The sequence below is a fragment of the Sphaerodactylus townsendi genome, linkage group LG03 (genome assembly GCF_021028975.2).
Source record: "Sphaerodactylus townsendi isolate TG3544 linkage group LG03, MPM_Stown_v2.3, whole genome shotgun sequence".
NCBI classification, from domain to species: domain Eukaryota; kingdom Metazoa; phylum Chordata; class Lepidosauria; order Squamata; family Sphaerodactylidae; genus Sphaerodactylus; species Sphaerodactylus townsendi.
In genome coordinates, this window is record NC_059427.1 from 16,379,610 (window position 1) to 16,401,605 (window position 21,996).

Sequence of the window (21,996 nt, forward strand, 5' to 3'; positions counted from 1 at the left end):
AGAGATGAGCCCTTTGGAGACAGGCAGGTCAGCTTGCTGGAAGCAGAACAGACTCCAGAAAGTCAGTCATGAAAGACCTTATATAAGGCTAGAACAGGGGTAGGGAACCTGCGGCTCTCCAGATGTTCAGGAACTACAATTCCCATCAGCCCCTACCAGCATGGCCAATTGGCCATGCTGGTAGGGGCTGATGGGAATTGTAGTTCCTGAACATCTGGAGAGCCGCAGGTTCCCTACCCCTGGACTAGACCCACGAATGGCTTAAGTCCTTTATTCAAGGAAACATGTTGTCTTCATTAAGCCCCCTAATTCATACCAGCTGCAACATTTACCTTTTCTACCTGGGCTGTTTGGCCTTTATTGCTGCAGAGATCTCATCCTTTCCAAATTTTAAATGCTCCAGGATATAAAATACATTATAATGTCTTTTGTGCATTAGAGCTGCTGCTGCGACTTTTCCTTTGGCATTTTGGGAGAAGGATTGGCCCATAAACATCGACTAGGCATCTGCCAGAATACTGGGAAGGACAGAGAAAGAAAGGGCCCTTACCTTTCCAGAGTGTTATTGACATCCTGCATGAGAAATAAAAGAAATAAGGCTGGTCAGGACTCATTTGATCATGAAAAAAGTCACCCCACAGAGTCACAAATATCCTTCTGTTCAGTTCATAAGTGAGAAAGATCCCACCTATGGTATCTTTAGCCAACACAACCCTCATCTTTTTGGCCCCTTTCTCATTTATATGAACCCAAGCAGGGAGCCTGAAAGGACTTGCAAAGGGGCATCTCATTTCCCCTTCCCCAGAACTACTTCCTTCTCTTCCCATAGCCTCTCCCTTTTTCCTGCTTCTAGCTCTTTCTCACCCATCAGAAAAACTACCTTTATCTGTCTCCGGCTATCTCTTCTTTCCTCCCTCTGGCAGATCCTACTAGGAAAAACTATGGTCTAGTTGTGTAGTGCGAGTGTAACCCCTATGTTCAGAATGGGTTGACCCAGAAAGGGGTGGAGACTCAAAGAAGCAGGAGGCTGCAAAAACTCGTGAAGTTGGAGGAAGCAAGGCTACCAGGCTGGGACCTTGATTTATTTCTTTATAAGCTCTTAACATCTTGTTTAAGGAAACTTGCAAAGTTGTTGGGAACTAGTGGGAAGGGAGTTGTTATTTTTGCTGTATTATAAATGTTACAATTTATTGTTTCAGGGCTTTCTGTGTACACAGTTGATGGGAGTTCTTTTGGGGACCTTCATCATCTTGAATTCAGTCACCAAGCCTCTGAAGTCTTCACAAGCCAACCACCAGCAAGAAGAGCTGGATTTGGCATTACAAAGCTGTAAATAGAAGGACTTGAAATGCAACTCAACAGGTCTGTGAAGTGTTAATGTTAAATGTTAATGTTTAATAAGTGTTATTTGTTAAGAAAAGTAAACCATTTTGTTTTGAATTTGGTTGTTGCAACTCCTTCCAAGTTCTGCCCCACAGAACCCACAGTTAGAAGTTACACGAGCTGCCAGGCTGGGCTCAGTTACACAGTGCAGAACCCACAAAGGCTTATAGGCAGCAGCTTACTTTTCAGCTCACCCCACCCTTGTGCTATTTAGTGATCTTTTCAGGTAAGAATCACATTAATAAGAAACACCATTACCATGCTGAAAATTAAAGTAACAGCTAGGTACAATAATCTAGCATATGGAAATGCTACTGCTACTGAATACCAGTTAAATACCAGTTTAAAAATGTGGTTTTTAACACAGAAACACACTGTCGATGCCTGGAGCTTTCTGGTACATTTTCCGCAGATTAGCCAGAGTTCTGAAAATTGGCTGGCTTTCGTTATTTGGTGATTAAACTCGTCCATTTGTGCTACATCTCAAATGTTATTGTGCTGCTTGGTTCTTTATTTCCAGTACCTCACTAGGATCATTGTAGCTGAAGTAAGCATATATATTACCCCCAGGGCTTCTTTATCCAATGGACATAAATGGGCATTTGCTCAGGGCCAGCTACCAACAGGGGCTGCTGTGCATGAAAATGAGCTTGGCAGAGCGTGCGTGTTCCACCCGTTCTTCAGCAACTCCACTGACCGGCCACCAGTCACTGGGTTCACTTTAAAGTGCTGGCAATCACATGCAAAGCCCTTCATGATTTTGGACCCACATATTTACGGACCATCTCTCTATCGTGGCAGCTTTGCTCAGCTGAACAGGGCCTTCTGATGGTGCTTTTATAAAGAGAATAGGATTGTGAACGATATAGCTGTGAATAATATCACCTATTTGCTGAATATATTGACTTGCTCTCACTGCATTGTTTTCTACTTCTGCAATTCCACTGTGTAACTGGCAGGAATCTGGGGCCAACTCCATCTTCAAGGTTCCTTTAGTAGAGCTCGCTTTGGGGGAGGACCCTCAGAAAAGAGGAAAAGGAGGGGGGAGAGACAGAGGTTTACAGCCCCCTCTTCCACTCCCACCATTTACCTCACCCTGGTTTTCCCAGGGTAATTCTCTGGGGGTGAGACAACTCCAGCCTCACCCACTTCCTCTATCCTCAGGGATGGAGTTATGGGAGTGATGGGTCCTAGGCCTATTGGGCATCTTCCTGCCTGGGATCACATATCTACTCCCCTCCCCTTCCCTAAGGCAGCCTTACAGGGCTTCTCCTCTGGCCGCGCTGGCCTAAGGAAGTCACTGCAGCCTGTTTCTGCCACGGCCTTCCAAAGAAGCCTTCCAGACTCCCACAACAGATGAGAAACAGATGAGATAGTGCCTGTGGTGGTTTTGGCAGTTCCTCTGCTGCCCTTGTTGCCTTGAGCCTTTGCTTCTGGGTTTCAGGAGTTTGCTGCTGACTGGCCCCTGGCCATTCTAGCATCTCTGAGTATTGTGGCAAGCTAGGAAGCTCCTCCTACAATGTCACACTGGGCTTCTCTGGTCCTCCCTGGATGGTTCCCTTGGCCCCATCTGGAGGCCTCTGTGTTCTTGGGTGGTAAGCACAGGGGCAGGACTCTGACCTAAGACATGTGTAATACTTCTGTTTTGTTTTCAAGTTCGTTACAATCCTAGTCATATTACACTGTTTATTAAATGCTTCCTACTACTGACTGCATTGGTTACATGGGGCTATCCATGTTGAATTACATGGTGTTATCCATTTTGAATCACAGTGAGAAATATAGTGAATAAAACAAATAAATACATGTCCTTGAGAAACCAACCCCAACACACAACTTTATTAGTGGACATGACTAGATGCACAGAAGGAACATGGGACCAAGCACACTGGCCACAGAACTGTGGTGTGCTCAGCCAAAAAGGGATCTAGCACGAGTGAGCATATGAAACCAATACTTTTAGGCATCACCTCAGTGGTCAAGAACATTGGAATAATCTGAACTTCTTAAAAACCTAAAGACAGATCTGGTTGCCACATTAAAAAAAACAAAAACAAATCCTACAATATGTGGCAAAGCATGAAGCAAACGTCTCTAGTAGTCAGCAACTAAGACCTGAAAGAGCTTTGGTCACCTGGCCTCTCTGGGAACCAATATGCTCTGACTGAATTCTACACATTTTCTTTAGTTCTGCCTTCAACCATCTCAATTACATGGAGCAGAAACAGAACTGAAAAACCACTCTGGTCCCCACAGGTCCTCCTATTCCTTCCCAGACTAAACACCTCTAATATTTCAACACCTGAATGAGGTAAGCGGGCTCTTTCTATTCATCCAGCTCAGCCCTGACTTCCTAAACAGTCTTGGGAGGACATATGGATAAGGCCAAGCATCACCTCTTCAGAGGAACCCAAAGACAGAAGTCCTCACCTGGAGCATCTCTATGCCTGACTGTAAACACTTCTCCTCAATCTCTGTGATGAGGCTGTTGAGGGAGATCCGCTGCTCTGACAGCTGAGTCACGTTGTCCTTCAGCTTCTGCAGAATCTCTTTCTCCTCGTCCTCCAGGCGTGAAAGAAGTATCTGCTGCTCCTCCTCCAGGAACTGATGCAGCTCCTCAAACTCGCTGATGATGAGCTGGCGGCGATTCTCGACTTTCCGCTGCGGAGGGACGGGAGAATGTTTGAGAATGGCAGCGCTGGAGGCGGGGGGGATGGGCATGTCTTCCCAATGCAACTGATCAGCAGCACTTTGAGGGCTAGCAAAGTAACGCATACTTGCAGGATAGCAGATAAAATGTCAGACTTGTCCAGTACTGTAAGCACTATATAATTCTGACTCAATTTCAAGTCTGGGTTCAAACATGAAGGAGGATTATCAAACTGAAAAAAAAATTCAGCCTCACAGAAAAAACCTCCGAATAGGAGACTAGGTTTAGAAAACTGGAAGAACAATGAAAACAAAAACCCATCTAAAACATGACATAGCATACATACCTACAAAGGTAGAAGACACCAGAGTAAAAGGGGAAGGGATATTTACAACAAACAATGCAATAGATGATATTACAATCCCTTTGCACTACTACAGAGTGCACATGGTAGTTGCTAGCATCAAATACTCCTCTGCACTTAGAAAGCCAGATCAGAAGGGGAAAAGATTCTAACCCATTCCTCCCCTTATTGTGCTGTTTTTTTGTTTTCAGGGAGTTTCAATGTTAGGGAGCACTCCAAAAGGTGATCTTTCCACCTACAGTGGTGCAGCCTATTTCATCATTTCAATGTTGTTCCATTTTATTGCCACATAATTTATCTGCTGGTGGAAACCAGGCCTAAGTCTCATCAACATATTATCGTGTATGCTGGTTTGGTCTCTGAACATTATAGAGAATGAAAAAGAAAGACCACCTGTATGAATTGTTTTTCTATTAAATGTGCAAGATACATCATGTTTCTATCACTGTACTCCACTGCACTGGGGCATATATTTGTTTCCAGGAGGACAGCATACACTTTACACTCCCTGCCACAGAAACTTGAATTAACAGGCAGTTCCACAAGACATCAAGAAAACTGTGAGAAGAATTGTTTTTACAAGCTTCATATTATTTGGGCGAGCAATTATTTGAGGCAAGAGTGAGCAATAAGTTGAGGTGAAAAGGCCAGACGCCTGCTCACTCGGGGGCTGAGAATCTGAGTTGTGTGATCAGGGACAAAACTGGACAACAGGCCTCTCTACTTCCCATCCTGCTCTTCAGACGAAGCCCAGCACATGGAAAGAGCAAGGCAGAGAGGCCCCCTCCATCAGTCTTAGCCATCTACAGCCATTTGATTCCTTCCTTCTCGAACTGCCTCATACAGTGACTGTGGAGAAATGGACTGTGGCTCAAGGGGAGAGCAACTTCTTGGCATGCAGAAGGTCCAAGGTTCAATCCCTGGCCTCTCCGGTTGAAAAGATGAGGTGGGAAGTGATGTGAAAGGCCTCTGTAGATGACCCCGGAGAGCTGCTGACAGTCTGGGTGGATAATACTGAGCTCCATGGACCCAATAATCTGGTTCAGTAAAAAGTAGTTTCGAGTGCGTTCTGTGTGACCAGTCGGTCTACTCATTACGGAACAGTTATTATGAACTTTCTATGGATAGTTAGAACTGTGGCTAACAATTTATTGTTTGAATCTTTCTTCCTCTTCCCCTGTGCCCCTCCCCCACCTTGGTAACATATTATGTAGTAGGAAATCATTTTGAATTGTAAGCTGTTTATTATTTATTTACTTAGATTTATATCCCGCTCTTTCCTGACTAGAGTCAGGTTCTGAGCAGATAACATCACAAAAATAAAACAAGTGGTTAAAATACACTGAGATGATCAGAGTCGCTGGAAAAGACAATAGAAGAAGAGTTGGATTTATATCCCCCCTTTCTCTCCTGTAGGAGACTCAAAGGGGCTGACAATCTCCTTTCCTCTCCCCCCCCCCCACGCCCAAACAACAAACACCCTGTGGGTAGGTGGGGCTGAGAGACCTCAGAAGAACTGTGACTAGCCCAAGGTCACCCAGCTGGCATGTGTTGGGGGAGAGGGGAAGGAAGGCTAATCTGAATTCCCCAGATAAGCCTCCACAGCTCAAGAGGCAAAGCGGGGAATCAAACCCGGTTCCTTCAGATTAGAGTGCAACTGCTCTTAACCACTACTGCTCCCAATAATTCTAGGAAAGGTTGAAGGAAGAAAGGAAAAAGGAAGACCCAGCATGAGATGGATTCACTCTAGTGGTAATGGGTGATTTTAACTATCCCCATATAAACTGGAAAAATGCATGTTCAGGTCATAGTAAGGAGAGAGCATTCCTGGATATGCTAAATGACTGTGGCTTAGAGCAGATGGTTGTGGAACCAACCAGGGGAGAGGTAGAATCCCTAGATCTAATTCTCATGTGGGACCCAGGACCTGGTGCAGGGAAGTCAGGTGTTGTTGAGCCATGATAAGGAGAACAGCGACCCACAAGTAGCTGTGTCAGATTCAGTATCTCCAGCATGGGAACAAGGTGACACAACTACTAAATGTAGCTACATTCGGCCTTCAGAAAGGGAAATTTCTCAAAGATGAGAGAGGGATAGTGCGCAGGAAGCCGAAAGGGAACATCAAGAGGAGTCAAAAACTGTCCAGGGATGTTTGGAGGTTATTTAAAAACACAGTAGTAAAAGCTCAGCTGAGAATGTGTTCCACAGGTTCAAGAAAAAAGCAGCCCATGAATCCAAGTGAAAGCCACCATTCAGGTTAACAAGGAGGTTGAGGGAAATTATTAGGAAAAAAAAGATGTCTTTTAGAAAAATGGAAGTCCAACTTAACTGATAGAAGAATACCAGAGTATGGAATCGAAATGGTGGCAAAAAAGAGAAGCCAAATTAGCTGTAAGGGAGGGCAAAAAAGGATTAATGAGGAACGTGCATGGCTGCAACCCTCAAGAGACCAGCACCGGCAAACAGTTCTTCAAGTACATCAAAAGAAGCAGGAAGCCAGCAAGGGAAGCGCTGTAGGCCCGTTAGATGACAAATGGAACAAAGGTTGTGCTAAAGATGGCAGGTGGAGTTACTTGCAGTATGAAGCTGAATGAAGATTCTTTGCATCTGTCTTCCACCCAAGAGGAGGTGAGGAACAAATTTCCTGCACCCTGAACCAAAAGCTTCTTACCAGAGGCAAATCTGAGGAACTTGAAGCGAAGATGGGGTGGTAGACAAGGAAGAAGTTCATGGCCAGCCATTGATAAACTAAATGTTACCAAATCCCCTGGCCCAGAGTGCATTCACCCAAGAGTTCTTAAAGAGCTCAAGCATTTGAAATTGCTTCAGATCTTTCTCTACCTTTAATATGCAACTTATCCCTGAGAACCAGGCTCCATCCCTGGAAGACTAGGAAAGATGGCCAATGTCACACCAATCTTTAAAGAGAAAGGATCTAGGGGGACCCGGGAAACTTACAGAAGGCCAGGTCAGTTTGACATCTGTTCACTGGCATTAATTAGTGAGAATCTATCAATAAAAGATAAAGGAATTCCATAAAACATGCAGAAAAGAAAAGACCTGCCGAGAAAGAGTCGGCATGGCTTTTGCAGAGGCAAAGATCCTGTCTTACAAACTTACTAGGAGTTCTTTGAGGGTGCAAACAGGCATGCATGGACAGGGTGGAACAGACAGGTGGACAATTGTCTACTTGGATTTCCAAAAGGCTTTTGGAAACAAAGTTCACCTCAACCAGAGAACTGGGTTGAGAAAACTCAGCAAATGAAGGAATAAGGAAGGAGGAAGTCCTCCATGGATTAAAAAACTGGTTGAGAAACAGGAAACAAAAGAGGTTGGGTGTAAAATGGGAAAGTTCTCACAATGGAGAGAATCATGGGAGGTGGTGTCCCCCAAGCGATCCTGGGCTTTGGGACCAAAGTGCTCCTTTAACCTATTCATAAATGACCTGGAAGTAGAGGTGGGCCATAGCGGTGGCCAAGTTTGCAGATGATACCAAATTATGTAGGGTGGGGTGAGAACCACAAAGGATTATGAAAGAGGCTCCAAGCGGACCTTGATAAATTAGGGTGAAATTGGGCTCAGAAATGGCAAATGCAGGGTCTCAATGTAGCAAAATGTAAAAAAGTGATGCACATAGGGGCTAAAATCCAAACTTCACATACATCGCCTGCCATACAGGGGTCAGTGCTCATCAGTCACAGACCAGGAAAGGGATTTAGGCGTGTTAGTTGATAGGTTCCATTGGGAATGTCAAACTCAATGCATGGCAGCTGTAAAAGGCAAAATCTATGCTGGGGATGGCATTTAGAAAAGGAATTGATAATCAAAACTGCACAAGATTGTCTGCCCTTATATCTCTAAAAGCATTGCAGCGACTGCGACCTGGAGTACTGTGTCCAGTTCCTGGTCAAGCAAGATCTCAAAAAAAGGATAATTGGAGGAGATAGAAAAAGTGCAGAGAAGGGCAACAAGGATGAGTTGAGGGACTGGAGCACCTTCCTTATGAAGGAGAGGCTGCAGCGTTTGGGGACTCTTTAGGTTTTAGGAGAGGAGGCGGCTGAGAATTAGGGATATGATTGAAGTCTATAAAATTATGCATGAGAGTTAAGAAAATGTTGTTACAGAGAGAAATTTTTCTCCTCTTTTCACAATCACTAGAACCAGGGGGGCATACCATTGAAAACGCTGGGGGGAAGAATTAGGACTAATAAAAGGAAACACTTCTTCACGCAACGTGTGATTGGTAGTTGGTGGAATATGCTGCCACAGGAGGTGGTGTTATGGCCACTAACCTGGATATAGCTTCAGGGCTTGGAGCAGATTACCTTATGGAGAGAGAAGTCGATTTATGTCCATAACAATCTTGATCCTCCTTGATCTGAGATTGCAAATGCCTTAACAGACCAGGTGATTGGGAGCAACAGCCGCAGAAGGCCATTGCGTTCACATCCTACATGTGAGCTCCCAAAGGCACCTGGTGGGCCACTGCGAGTAGCAGAGAGCTGGACTAGATGGACTTTGGTCTGATCCAGCTGGCTTGTTCTTATGTTCTTATGTTCTATAAAGGAAGCCACAGCCCGCAGTTTGCAAGGCTTGAGCAAGGCTGTTAACAGAATGGGATTTTTTAGAAGGACGATTGAGTTCGATATGCCAGCCATGAGTTGGACAGCAACTCAAAACGCAACAAAGAACACACAACACACCTGAAACAACAGGCAAAGGTTCTGAGTTGAGGCATAAGGGGTTTCTTCATTTAGGCTGAAGCAGACCCAGTGGAAAGAGGGAATTATGGTGTACAGAAAGGAAAGCAAAAATGGGGGAGGGGCGGCTATTATTGGTTGGAAGGACTCAAATAGTATAGATAGGGAAAGAAGAGGAGCGACTGGAGGGGCTGCATTTGAGAGGGACAGAACGAACCCTGGAAAAAAGCCGGGTTGGGACAGAATAGGTAGAAGATGCAACAAAAGATAAAAGGAAAGTATTAAAGGGGACAGGCACGGAATTTCAGCGCTATTTCTGCACCGAGGCTTACACCGTGGTCTTCATTTTAAAATGTCTTTTATTGCAGTCCACTCAGAGCTTCAGCGACTGGATGACTTAACAGTCCAAAATATCAATCAGCTGTGCACATTCAGACAAAATAAGACCAAGCAGGATTCAGAACCGGGGACTCCTAGGACCACAGCCAATCCCAGCCCCAAAGCAGTGTCCGCTCCAGTAGCTGAATCAGACAAAGAACAGAAAGGAGGTGCTACTGACCTTAAGCTCTCCGGGCTTCTTTTCCTCCTGGGATTTGCAGTGAGCAATGTCCTGCAGCTTCCGTTCCAGGGGCGACAGGCACTTTTGCAGCTTTTCCTGCACAGAAGAGGGGGAGACGACATTACAGAGACATGAGTGTGGCACAACATGGACAGGAGTTAAGCAGCCTAGGGAAAGTGGTGCAGAAATGGTTAAAATAAAGAACAGGGAACTGCCTAGTTGGGAGTCTCATTCTGGCCATGAAACTGACTAGATTGCCTAACTAGGCAAGTCACTACCGTCCTGTTGCTTTCTGCCAAGTTGTCTCCTCTGCCTTTTGGGGAGTGGTCATATCAGTATGACAGAGCTTTGCAAGCAAAAGGCCCCAGATTCAAATGACATAAGAACTAGCCTGCTGGATCAGAACAGAGTCCATCTAGTCCAGCACTCTGCTACTTGCAGTGGCCCACCAGGTGCTTTTGGGAGCTCACATGCAGGAAGTGAAAGCAATGGCCTTCTGCTGCTGCTGTTCCCGAGCACCTGGTGCATTTTTGTATTTGTTGGCCGCTCTGACTACCCCCTCCTTTCCTCTAAAAGAATGGGGGAAACAAAGAAAAAGAGGGAAAGGGGTATCTTTTTTCTAGTTCCCGTCAGCTTTTAAAGGACTTGGTTCCACATATCAATTTTTACAGAAGGCCAACCTGCAGGTGCAAGAGAACTCCTTGCCCCTGCCAAGATGGAAAGACCTCTCTCTTCCTTCAACAAGCAGAGCTTATGCCTTTTAGGAGCTCAATTTGGCCTGCAGCACCTCTATCATACGTCATCTAAATTGCCCAACCAGCTTCAACATTTTGAAACTAATGCCCAATTGAGTAATGGTTCGAGTGTCAAACTAAGATATGGGAGACCCAGGTTTGAAGCTGGGTGACCTTGGGCCAATCCACTGCCTAAGATTAACCTACTTCACAGGATATTTGCAAGGATAAAATGGAGGGGAAGAGAATGATGTAAACCACTCTGGATCTCCACTGAAGAGAGAGGTGTGGTAAAAATGAAGCAAAGGAAGGATGTAAAGAAAAAAAAATTGCCCAAGCAGAAAAACACCTTTTTATTCCCGCCCCAATTTAGTGTCTACATGAAATGAAAATAATGGTCTGATAAACTCAGGTGGAAGCAATATTTCAGTGAAGAATTGCGGGCGTGCCTACTAGAAGTCCACTAGAAGAGGAATTTGGTATACCAATCTGAGTTTGACATCCCTGCATAATGCACAACTTATTAATTTTATTTTGTTAGTTTTATATCCCGCCCATTTCCCAAAGGGCTCTTGGCGGGTTACAACATATATTAAAAACATCCTACAGCTTTAAAACATAAATCCTAACATAAAACTTTAAAACCAATTAACAAAATTATTACAATAACACTGGATGATATAATTTAATCGATCCCACCGTTTCCACCCCTCCTTCCCCCCTCCCCCCAAAGACGTTCTATAATGTTTAATCAATCCGGCTGGCTAGTTGGAAAAGGCCTGGTGGAACAGCCACGTCTTGCAGGCCCTGTGGAATTGACATAGTTCCCACAGGGCTCTGACATCAGCAGGCAGCCTGTTCTACAAGAACAGTCTGAGCCAATAACAGCCTGCCCTGAGAGCACAACCTGGCACACAGCCCTGCCTCCCAGAGGGGTTGCCACACTTTAACCCCTCCCCCTCGCTTCAGGCTGCAGGTATGATAAACCAGGCAGCTACCACCAAGGGTTTGATATATGGAAGATTGAAAACCTTGACTTTTCCCCCTCCCAAAGAACCTCAACTTGAACAGCCAGAGGAGACAAATTTCAGGCATGCCTCTTAGGCTACACAGAAGCAGGGAGAAAGATCAGAAAATTATTGAGGGATTAAAAAAAAACCTCAGGGTCAAGATGAGTTAACATAAATAAATCCTAAAGAGGTTTGGGGGAAACTTACCATGCAAGGTAATAAACATATATAAAAAGGCTGAAACAACACACAATCCCTAATATATCTATCAACAGTGATAATTTCCGTCACCTTCCTTGCCCTCCTTGAAAAGGAATGGGGAACCAAAGCGAACCCTGCCTCCCCTAAGAACAAAACCTAACCCTTTCCCCCGAGCTGTCACCAGTGTTTGCTGGCTACAGAATGCTCAGCAGCGCTGCACCTACTCATGAGAGAGTCCCACTGATCTGAAATGTGCAATAGCTAAATAGTTCCCATGCACGCTTGCATGCTGGTCTGCAGCAGACCTAGATTTGAGTCTGGTAGCATCTTAGAGACCCACAAGATTTTGGTGGTATCAGCTTTTGAGAATCCAAGCTCCCTTTGACAGATATTTTAATTGACAAAGGGAGCGTTGACTCTTGAAAACTTAAACCCTGTAAATCTCGGTGGTCTCAAAGATGCTACCTGATTCAAATCATAACTATTACAATAATAGCAGGTAGCACTCAACTTTTGGGGAGAATCCGGATGTATCATGCCTTTCCGCAGCATTGCCCAATTGCAAACTGGATTATCCCTCTCCTGAATGATTCATAAATAACAGTGGTTACATTAAGAATACAATGGCTGCCCTTCTTCAGATAGCCAAACTAGTAAAAATCATTTGAAATATGAAACTGCCCTACACTAAAAAGGCATGAGTTCATTCCCTGATATCACTTTACAATTCTCATTCAAATAATCTTTGACACTATTTTATTATATTAATTAATTGTCCAGTAGTGAAACAAAACAAACATTTTGGTCTGAAATTCTTACAGAAATGTATTGTATTTCAGGAATTATTATCCCTTTTAGATCCCGAGGCAGCATTACTAGGATTAGTTAATGCATACAGTTCAAAAGAAACATTCACAGATGTTAAGCTAGGGATTATTTTGCCTCAGTCCCTCTCCAAATAAAGGACAAGGGAGGACTGGCTGTCCAGTGGGAAGGCAGAAGGAGAGGGCTTCATGATCAAGCCTTGTCCTTTTACAGGTTTTTGCCACATGCTGCCGACCCTCCTATCCTCTGCAGAATATTGTGCAAGTAGCTGATCACCATTTGGGGCTGAGCAGGAATCCTGGGGATTTTCCCCCTGATTAGCAGTGCATGAAAGCTGCTGCTGCTGCTTCTTTTTTTGCCTGCTTCCTGACTTTTAGAAGAGGTGGGATGCATATAAATTAGATAGATTTTTGTGGCGTGTTCAGGGTGTGGCTTCAAGACAATTTTCCTGATTCATGGCAGAGTTCATGATTTAATGTTAACCAGATCCCTTGCACTCATCCTTATGGCTTAAACTGAGAGCTACAATGGGTTTACTTCATAGAGTCCACCCATCCCTTGCTGGGACTTCCTGCTGCCTTCAACTTTTAGCATTATTGTCTTTTCCACTGAGTCTTGTCTTCTCATAATGTGGCCAAAGTACAACAGCCTCAGTATAGCCATTTTAGCTACTAGGGAAATGTCAGGCTTGATTTGATCTCGAACCCACTGATCTGTTGTTTTGGCCATCCCAAAAACCTCTCCTCCGACACTACATTTCAAATGAATGAACTTTCTTCCTGTCAGCTTCCTTCACTGTCCAGCTTTCACACCCAAATATAGTAATGGGGAATACTATGGCATGCATTAACTTGAGCTTGGTTGCCAGTGACACATCCTTAAACTTAAGAACCTTTTCTAGCTCCTTCATGGCTGCCTTTCCCAGTCTCAGTCTCCTTCTGATTTCTTGGTTGAGGATGGAGCCAAAAAACAGAAAATCTTGAACAATCTCAACTCAGATAAATTAGGCCCAGACACGGCCCAGAAATTAGGCCGTAACTAGTTTGGCAGGGATAGGACAGGTTGCTGATAGCAGGTTGCGATGAGCGGCGAGCACCCCAAGCCATCAGACATGATGGAGGACGCGTCCTGAAAAGATCATCGCTGGCTATGTGGCGAGATGGGGCTTGGTAAGGAGCACCTTTGCTGCTGAACATCTTTCCGAACTTAGTAGTAGCTTTATGGCATATGATAGAAAGGGTGTGTGTGGTATGGCACCTTTTGGCACAACATGTAAAGGCAAGGATGAATAAACCTGGCAGAAGGCACTGGACAACTTTGGAACCAGGGTGGATTTGCCAGAACAAAGGCAGACATGGCTAGGCTCCCTAGCACAGCCTACCTCACTGAAACACTAGCTAATATTTGATGATGTAGATCAACTACGGTAATTTTAATGCACTAGTTAAACCTATGCTGTGGTATTGTGTCTTTATTTGGGGTACTGGGGCAAGTCTATATAAGGATGATCCTTGATGTGTTTACAGCTGCAAACAGCTACTAATAAAAATCTGGAAAATTAGCAAACATCTTTCAACCAAATTTTGGATTTAAAAAATCAAGGGAATTCCAAAACTATCAGAATTGTCAGCACATATTCAGCTAAAGGACAGTCATATTAAAATGACAAGATGGAAATCTCTTTTTTTTAATTTTGATGTAAGGAATCAAATATGACATTAGAAATGTAAAGTGGTTTCTCACTTTTATATTAAATAGGACAATGGAAATTAGTAAATAGTGTGAGTGTTAATCAAGTGCTAGTTATCAGCAGATGCTGTAAATTTTGGATTTGTAACGCTGTAATGATAGTTCATAATTTTTGAGGGTGCGCTGTTTCAAAATAAAATGTGATTTGACATTGTACTGTAATTTGTTCTCGTTCTGAAATAAAAATATTTTGAAATAGACGTCAAGATCACATTCCAGGTTCCTCATTTTTAAGGTTTTCCACTGCTCCATCTCTTGCTTGCAATAGATTTCACAGTGAAGGGCCAGTATTTTTCCAGTCAGCCAAAAATAAAACGTATGAAATTCACCACAGAACATGAGGAGTTCCCCCATCAGCAAAGAATTCTTGCTGTGCAAACTCTTCTGCTATTGTGCCAAAGCCATGAGGGAAGGAAGTACCGTCAAACACAGGCAGATATGCATGCATGACATGTATCCATCGCAGTGTCAGCCATATTACTCCCAATGCTGTCTTACACCCCGCCCCCTGCCGTTGGTCTCTTTTTAAAAGCTTAATCCAGGATCTGTCCTACCTTGTACTCCAGGGAGGTATCATCCAAGGGTACGACCGCATGGTTCCGGTGCTCATGGGAAATCTCACACAATAAACAAACAGCCTCCTTATCGTCCTTGCAGTAAAAGCGGAGCACCTCGTTGTGTTTCTCACACAAGTTCTCATCCCGCACCTTGCGCTTGTTGTTGGTGACCTGCAACTGCTTCGCTATCTCTACCATGTTGCCCAGCTGCCGGTTGGGCTTCAGGGAGCGGTAATGATGAGAGTCTTCTAGCGGCCCTTGAGACGGGGCAAAGGGAATTCCAGGTTCCAGCTCACTCCCATAGCCATGAGGTGATTCACAAGCTTCGACAAAGGAGTTAGCTGGCCACGCAGTCAATAATCTGCACGAGGAGTCCTTTCCAGATTTGCTTCCAGGCAGACAGAGCAGCTGGCTTCCACCTGGAGATTCTCCAGAGGGTTTGTTGTAGCCATGATTCCTAAAAGTTTTGGAGGGTGGCGGAAAGAAGAGGGACACTGCAATCAGAACCAAGCCAGCCTCCAGGTTGTCAATTCATTTTAAAATGCATCCTACTTCTCAAAGGAAAAGGTAAGGGTAGCTTACATGCATCTCCACGTGGTTCCTCCTATCCAGACACTGATCAGATCCCAAGCTCTTTTGCATCTCCACTTCTACAGGGACAGAATTTTGCAGGCAAATGACTAAGTGAATGAGTGTTCTATGCAAGCCTAAGAAATGGCACATGGGCCTTTTCCTCTAGAAAGGGTTTGTCCACAGCTTCCCTAGGAAAACTATGCTTCAGCCATTAGCTCAGGATCATTCAACGAACATTAAGTTTTGCTGGTACTTGTAATTAGGGCAACTAGAACGTACATTTCCCCGTGTCCTTTAACTACATGCTTATCCCTATCCATAATTCGCTAAGAGTTTGGAATGTCCGACAATGAACCCTCAGCCAATGGGCGCGCAGGACTCCCATTGGTTGGAAATGCATCCCTTGCATTCCAACCACCCCTCCTCCCTTCCCAAGGCTTGCAGGCCTTGGGAGGCAAGGTGTAAGGAGAAGGACAAAGGATTGTCCACCCACCTCCCTTCTCTGTTTCCCAAGCCACACAGAGCTTGGGAAACAAGGGGCGGGGGAACAGCCCAATCCTCCATGTGGAACTTAACTAGGGCCCCTTCCGCACAAGTAGAATAATGCATTTTCAAACTACTTTCACAACTGTTTGCAAGTGGATTTTGCTATTCCGCACAGCTTCAAAGAGCATTGAAAGCAGTTTGAAAGTGCATTATTCTGCATGTGCGGAATGAGCCTAGGATTAGGGTCCATTTCCTGTTTCACACACTGCACAGGTTTTAGAAAACAGGGGGAGTGGGAGACGACCCTCTCCTGCCACTCCCCCACCCCAATCTAGAGCCCTTTTTATTTCATTTTATATGCCACGTCTGGAGACCTTCTCACACGAGCACAGAAGTTGTATTTTGCACACAGCCCTTGAATCACTTCAGTCTCTGGATGGATTACATGCACAAAGCAGGAGTCATGGGTCTGACCTGAGAAACCAACGCACCAGGCAAGAGGAGCCCTGCTGGATCACAGCAAAGGCCCACCTAGCCCAGCATTCTATTTCGCACAGCAGCCAACCAAATGCTACTCAGAAGTCCACAAATAATCATTCCCTCTTAAAAGAAATAATTCTGCTCAAATGGAAAAAAATTCATCACCTTACCAAACAGGATTTCTTCCTCCTAGGAATGACCACTCCACAACCATGAACTTCTGTTGTCAATCTAGACTTCATTTGACCATTTTTTGCAATTATGATCATTTTTGCAATTATGTCAGTGTGGTCAACTCCATTTCAAACCTCAGGCTGCAAAGTTATACTTCCATCCAAACTAACACACGAAGCAGTGCTGAAAGACTCAGCCAATTCTGCACTCAATATGCTGGAAGAGTCCTCAGTTTAGACTGGAGTGCAGCTTTTAGACTAGAAACTTGAAATAAAATTAACTAAAGCTCTCCTAGCTGCAAAGGTATGGTTTTTTATGAAACCATACAACAACAATGCAACAGTGCAAAAAGGTTAGGCTCCAGTCTGCAGAAAACAGCCACAAAAGAATATTTACTGTCTAACAATAAAAGACATTCCATAGTTATCTAAAGCAGAGTAGTTATCCCTCCCACATTGCGACTTTCCCCATCGTAGTTTTGATATAGTGCGGTTGGCATAAGAAATTAAATGGGAATTTTGTGGAAGCCAGCAGACAAACAGAAAAAGTTTAGAAACTCAGAAATACATACATTTTATGTATAGTATTGCATAATATCAACATATTTTATCTTCTAATACTAGATAGATGATAGACGACAGACAGACAGACAGACAGACAGATAAGACACACTTTGTCGAAGGCCGGAATCACTGGGGTGCTGTGTGGTTTCCTGGCTGTATGGCCGTGTTCTAGCAGATGATCCTCAGATCATTTGAAGATGCCAGCCACACATGCAGGCGAAACGTCAGGAGAGAATGCTGCTAGAACATGGCCATACAGCCCAGAAACCACACAGCACCCCAAGACACACTTTCTTTTAAAAAGTTAGCCTAAAAGAAAAATAAAACATTCAGGCTTATTCTCTGGTATGAAGGGAGGGCCAACATTTTTTACATGGATTTCCAGATCGCAGAGGGTGCTGCGCCCCTGACCTCAGCAATGTGGAAGGGATAACTGCAGTCAACCATATATCACTAGTACCTGCTTAGCCAGTCAATACTATGCAGATGTCAAAGTCCTTACAATATGGTTGATTCCGAAGTTGTGGGCACATCTTCAAGGCAGTCAAAAGAGGTTGAACTTAACAAAACATGCACATTCCAAGCCTGGAAAGTCTGAACGGCAACTGCTATTTTTGCAGGTCTACATCATGCCTGGAGATGGCATCTCTTTCAGTATCAGATGCTGAAGACAAACTACATGGGAAAGTTGCTGACTTTGCAGTTTGTGAACTTGTCAAGAACATCCACCTGGCGGCTTTTGGAAACATCCATCTGGGCTAGACATCCATCTGGACATTTGAGCTGATCTAGCATGGCTTAGAGTGATCTTGCTCCTTATTTGTAGGCAGGAACTCCTGCCACAAGGTAACAAACCTGAGATAACGTCTAATATTTCAACTGCAAGCCCTGATTTTACCCTAGTGAGCAACTGACTGGATCAAGGAATACAACAATGACCATTCTCTAGGCAAGTACATTGGATGTACTCACTCTGCAGCACTGTTCCCCTAAGAGGGATCAGTTAATCCACAGAAATCAAGGCAACAGCAGATCCTAACAACATCAGGAGGGCACATGGATCTTGTAGGACTTGGGCATTCACCAGCTGAGAAGACATAAATGGGAAGTAGTGGTTGTTACACAAGGCAATGAAAAAAGAGGAAACAAAATATTATCTCCAGAATGAGTCAACCGCTCAAAGCACAGCTTATGGAGCCTTCACCAAAGCAGATGCACGTAGGTCAGTTAACTCAAATTAATGTGTTGCTCTTCATTTCCTCCCCACCCAACATCAGACTAGGGAAAGCCAGCTTTGCTTCTCTAGAAGTTGCCTTTTGCAGCCCAATACAACTACATTATCATTGTCTCCCTCAACTAGTCCAGGGTTCAACAAAATCCCTGGCCACTATGGTGCATAGAAATTACACTGTGGTGCCTAGCATTGTCAGCAATGATTTTATTGTGTTCTTGTCCTTGTTTGTTTTTTATGTGTTAACTTTATACCCTTCAATGGCAGAAGATACATGTATTTCTTAATCAGTTTTTTTCCTATATTGGTTCTTCATAGTCAACTAAAGAGAGATTTTTAAATCATTAATGAAATTAGGAGAAATTGGAGAGAAGTTAGCTGTTCATTGTAGTAACGACAACCAGCATTACGCTGCAAGATTTACTGAAATACTACAATGCTTTTGCCACAAGAACAGTAAGAGGCTATGATTAGCTTTTGTGGTAGCAACCATTGGACAAAAGTGACCACTAAAGTATAAAATCCTGAATTTTGAAAAATGAGTCAAGCTCCTAAATTTTTGGGCTGCCTCCTCACGCCAAACAAAGCAAGCTTGTTACACCTTGGACTAACCAATCCAAAAACAACCACACTTAACATTACAACATAAACACTGCACACCACTATGGTCATGAATGGCTTCAGAGATGCAAAGGATGAGAAAGGTCATCCATACCATCTGCCTGCCCTAACACAGGATATCAACGGCCTAAAGCAATGGGATCACTGAACAGATATTTTATACAATGAAGGGTCTCTGTGCAACATTTATTTTGTCTTGTTTTCAGCACTTCACACTTTGCCTTGAGACCTGGGGTGTGTGTAAAGGGCCACCAAGACTCACCCAACTTGCAGAGACCCCAGCAAAGAGGGTTAAGGCAGGTGAAAAGCAGAGGCACTTTGCCATTGCCTACCTCTGCACAGCCTTCCTTCACTCCCTTCCAAGAACCAATCCTACACAGCTTCTGAGATCTGGTGAGTTCAGGCTATACTATGCTGTCTTCTCTCCCATCTTGGGACTTTAGACAAAACAAACACATTTCTTTGGAATTTCCCATGAGCAGTCAATTTTATCATGTCTGTTTCTTAGAAAGGAAAGCAGCCTCATGGCTTTAGTATTATTATTCATTGAATTTATAAGGTGTCCTTCCCCATGTGGTCTCAGGGCATCGTACGACATAAAAACATAATAAATACATTAAAGTAATATACAATTCATCTTTGCAATACAACATCCTAAGGGAGGGATGATAAGACCATACTCACAACTCCATTCATACCAGCTTGGGGAAAGGGAAAAACAAGAAAAGACGAAGGGGAAAGGGGAGGCCAAACAGATGTAATACAATTGCTGTCCTCAGGCTTGGAGGAATGGTTCTATCTTACAGGCCCTGGGAAACTGTGACAAGTCCCATAGGACCCTGGTCTCATTCGTCAGAGCATTCCACCATGCTGAGGCCAGGCCGAAAAAGTCATCGCCCCTTCTGCAGCAGACACTCTCCATCCATTGGATGCAGATAGCGCAGTTGCCTTTGAAGCTGCACCTGAGCATCTTCCAGAAGATACAATGCCTTAAAAAAAAGAGACCTTGGATAAGAACTACACAGCCTTTTGGGAGCATGCAATACTGACCTGCCTCTTGTTGAAGCCACCTAGAGTGTCTTGATTGGTATGTCCATTTTCTTCGGCTGTGATTTCAGACAAAGTTCTCATGGGGGGCGGGGGGGATGATGCGAAGTTGATCCAAAGTTACAGCAGGAAAAGGGAGGGATTGGCTCAGAGATGGCTGTTATGGGTCCTGTGAATTCCGAGTAGTCTTATGAGATGTTTATTTTTGCTCATGAGTTTTCTATGCAAAAAAAAAGGGGGGGGGGAATGGAAGCATGATTAGAGAACAGTACTATAACCTTGAATTTGCATAGTGTACTTTTGAGTCTCTAAAAGTATTTCGTGTACATTATCCAGGTACTTTAAAACAGCTTTGAAATCCAGTAGTATTTCCCCATATTGCATAGGGTGCAATGGATTAGAAAACAATTGATTGCCTAAACTAAGTGTGGCTGAGGCAAGACATGAATTGGACATTCCTGGCTCACTGCCAGCCAGCCATGCCTGCTCTCCAGAAACCTCCAAATGCCAATTCAAGGAGTCAACTTTCTAAGTAATATGTGAAAACAATACTACTCGTCACAGTAGCTTTGTTGGTGTGAATGGCTCAGTGGCTACCAAGCTAGAAATGGGTCTTTGGTGTCAATTTTTTCCCCCATTTTTCTTACATTTGAACCAGTCTGGTACTATTAGGAAAGTGCAATTCTTTTCCTAACCATAATCACCACCTGGAAAGGAGCTCTAGGCATTACAACTGCACATAATGGATAATGTCTATAGCATCACTAATAACAAACCAGTGAACTACCTTCCCTATGTCTGTGCTGCAACACTATGCTACATCACTCAAAGAAGCCTTAGGCTTCCCCCCCCTCCCCCCCCCCTGGCTTCACCTCACCATCTTTGACTGGCTGGTGCACAGGCAAAAGATATTGAGGTAGGTGGAGTCTCTCGCTGAAATGTTTCTACCGCCCTGCAGGAAGCACCAGGTGCACAATTTGAGAACATCAGGGGTAGCATATTTCAATTCAGTTAGCTACCCCTCCCCCTTTCTTTTTTGCAGGCTGTGCAGTTCTGCTGCTCTGTGTGATGATGCAGGGTTGATTATGGGATTTGTTATTTACTCAAGGAGAGAACACTAGAGAACAGCCGGAAGGCAAGTCTCTATGGAGCAACACTCCCTTGTGCCCACTACTTGTGGCCAGGATAATTTCCAACTGCTTCTGAATCAGAACTAATTCACAAAGTTAAAATACAGCAGAGGCACACTTCTAAATACTTGTTTTGACAATTTTTTTCTTTTTCCTGAACACATGATAACATATCCAACATGATTAACAACAGAATTTGTCCTTCATTGTGCTCTTTGCTTTAAAGCTTTCAAAACAGCTCAGTGTCAGTGTCTCAGCCGTCTTTAACACAGCCCTGCAAGGTACATCAATGTTTTTAGTCCCCTGTTGCAAACCAAGGGCTGGCAGAGAGTAGCTTGTGATGGGAATTTCCTAGTTGACCCTATTAGCCACTTCTGGCCTGATACTGACGACCAAAGGTTGCCTGAAATGCACCTTTAAACACTTTGGTAAGAAACTCTCGGAGGGTTCACAAAAGCGAAGCCACCACAGCGTCCACAACATGGAGGCGGCCGGTGTTAATTGGCTGCTTGGAGAAGCCCTTGGAATAGACCAGTCTGCACTTGGTGACCAGGGAAACTGGGGCCAGGGTGGGAGAAAGTGGTTTTCTGGAGGCGTGGAGGAGATAATAAAAGGTAGGACCGACATATACCTGGCACAGTGTGGAGAAAGTGTGTGGAGGAGCTTAGAGAAGGAATTACGGTAGACCCCACAACGCTTCTTAATCCTTCAGACAGCAGGAGCACAAGGTGGCTCATTACGGGAAGGTCCGTCTTTCGCCTCTCACGCATATCCTTCCCGCCCCGCCCACCACACCCCCGAACAGCAGCCGGTTCCGGGATCCACGGCGGTCCTGCACCGGTTCCGCGCCACAAAAACACCTTTCTCTTCCCCCCCCCACTCCTCACCAACACAGCCAGCGGAAGCGGTTCTGACGCATCCGGAAGTTGTCCTCCAGAGACTCCCTCTGGTGCAAGCTG

At 44.3% G+C, this 21,996-nt stretch overlaps 1 protein-coding gene across 3 annotated transcripts; it reads right to left on the reverse strand.

Moving 5' to 3' along the window:
* Positions 1–273: 273 nt before the first annotated feature.
* On the reverse strand, positions 274–21,931 carry LOC125430189 (E3 ubiquitin-protein ligase TRIM39-like). 3 transcript variants are annotated; one of them, XM_048492014.1, is made up of 8 exons: positions 21,669–21,931; positions 19,911–20,127; positions 17,981–18,095; positions 15,315–15,382; positions 14,730–15,189; positions 9,657–9,752; positions 3,814–4,044; positions 274–573 (listed from the first exon to the last, which is right to left on the reverse strand). In XM_048492014.1, coding segments are annotated over exons 4-8 (816 nt in total). In that variant the 5' UTR covers positions 15,317–15,382; positions 17,981–18,095; positions 19,911–20,127; positions 21,669–21,931; the 3' UTR covers positions 274–546. The 3 variants fall into 3 exon arrangements, with proteins under 3 accessions (XP_048347971.1, XP_048347972.1, XP_048347973.1); XM_048492015.1 differs by lacking the exon at positions 15,315–15,382 and having other exon boundaries at positions 289–573; XM_048492016.1 differs by lacking the exons at positions 15,315–15,382; positions 17,981–18,095 and having other exon boundaries at positions 289–573.
* Positions 21,932–21,996: the final 65 nt, after the last annotated feature.

Coding starts and splice junctions, on each gene's coding strand:
- LOC125430189 (XM_048492014.1), bottom strand. Junction 9,753..14,729: donor ATACCTCCCTGGAGTACAAG/GTAGGACAGATC, acceptor TCTTCTGTGCAG/GAAAAGCTGCAAAAGTGCCT. Junction 4,045..9,656: donor AGAAGCCCGGAGAGCTTAAG/GTCAGTAGCACC, acceptor GTCCCTCCGCAG/CGGAAAGTCGAGAATCGCCG.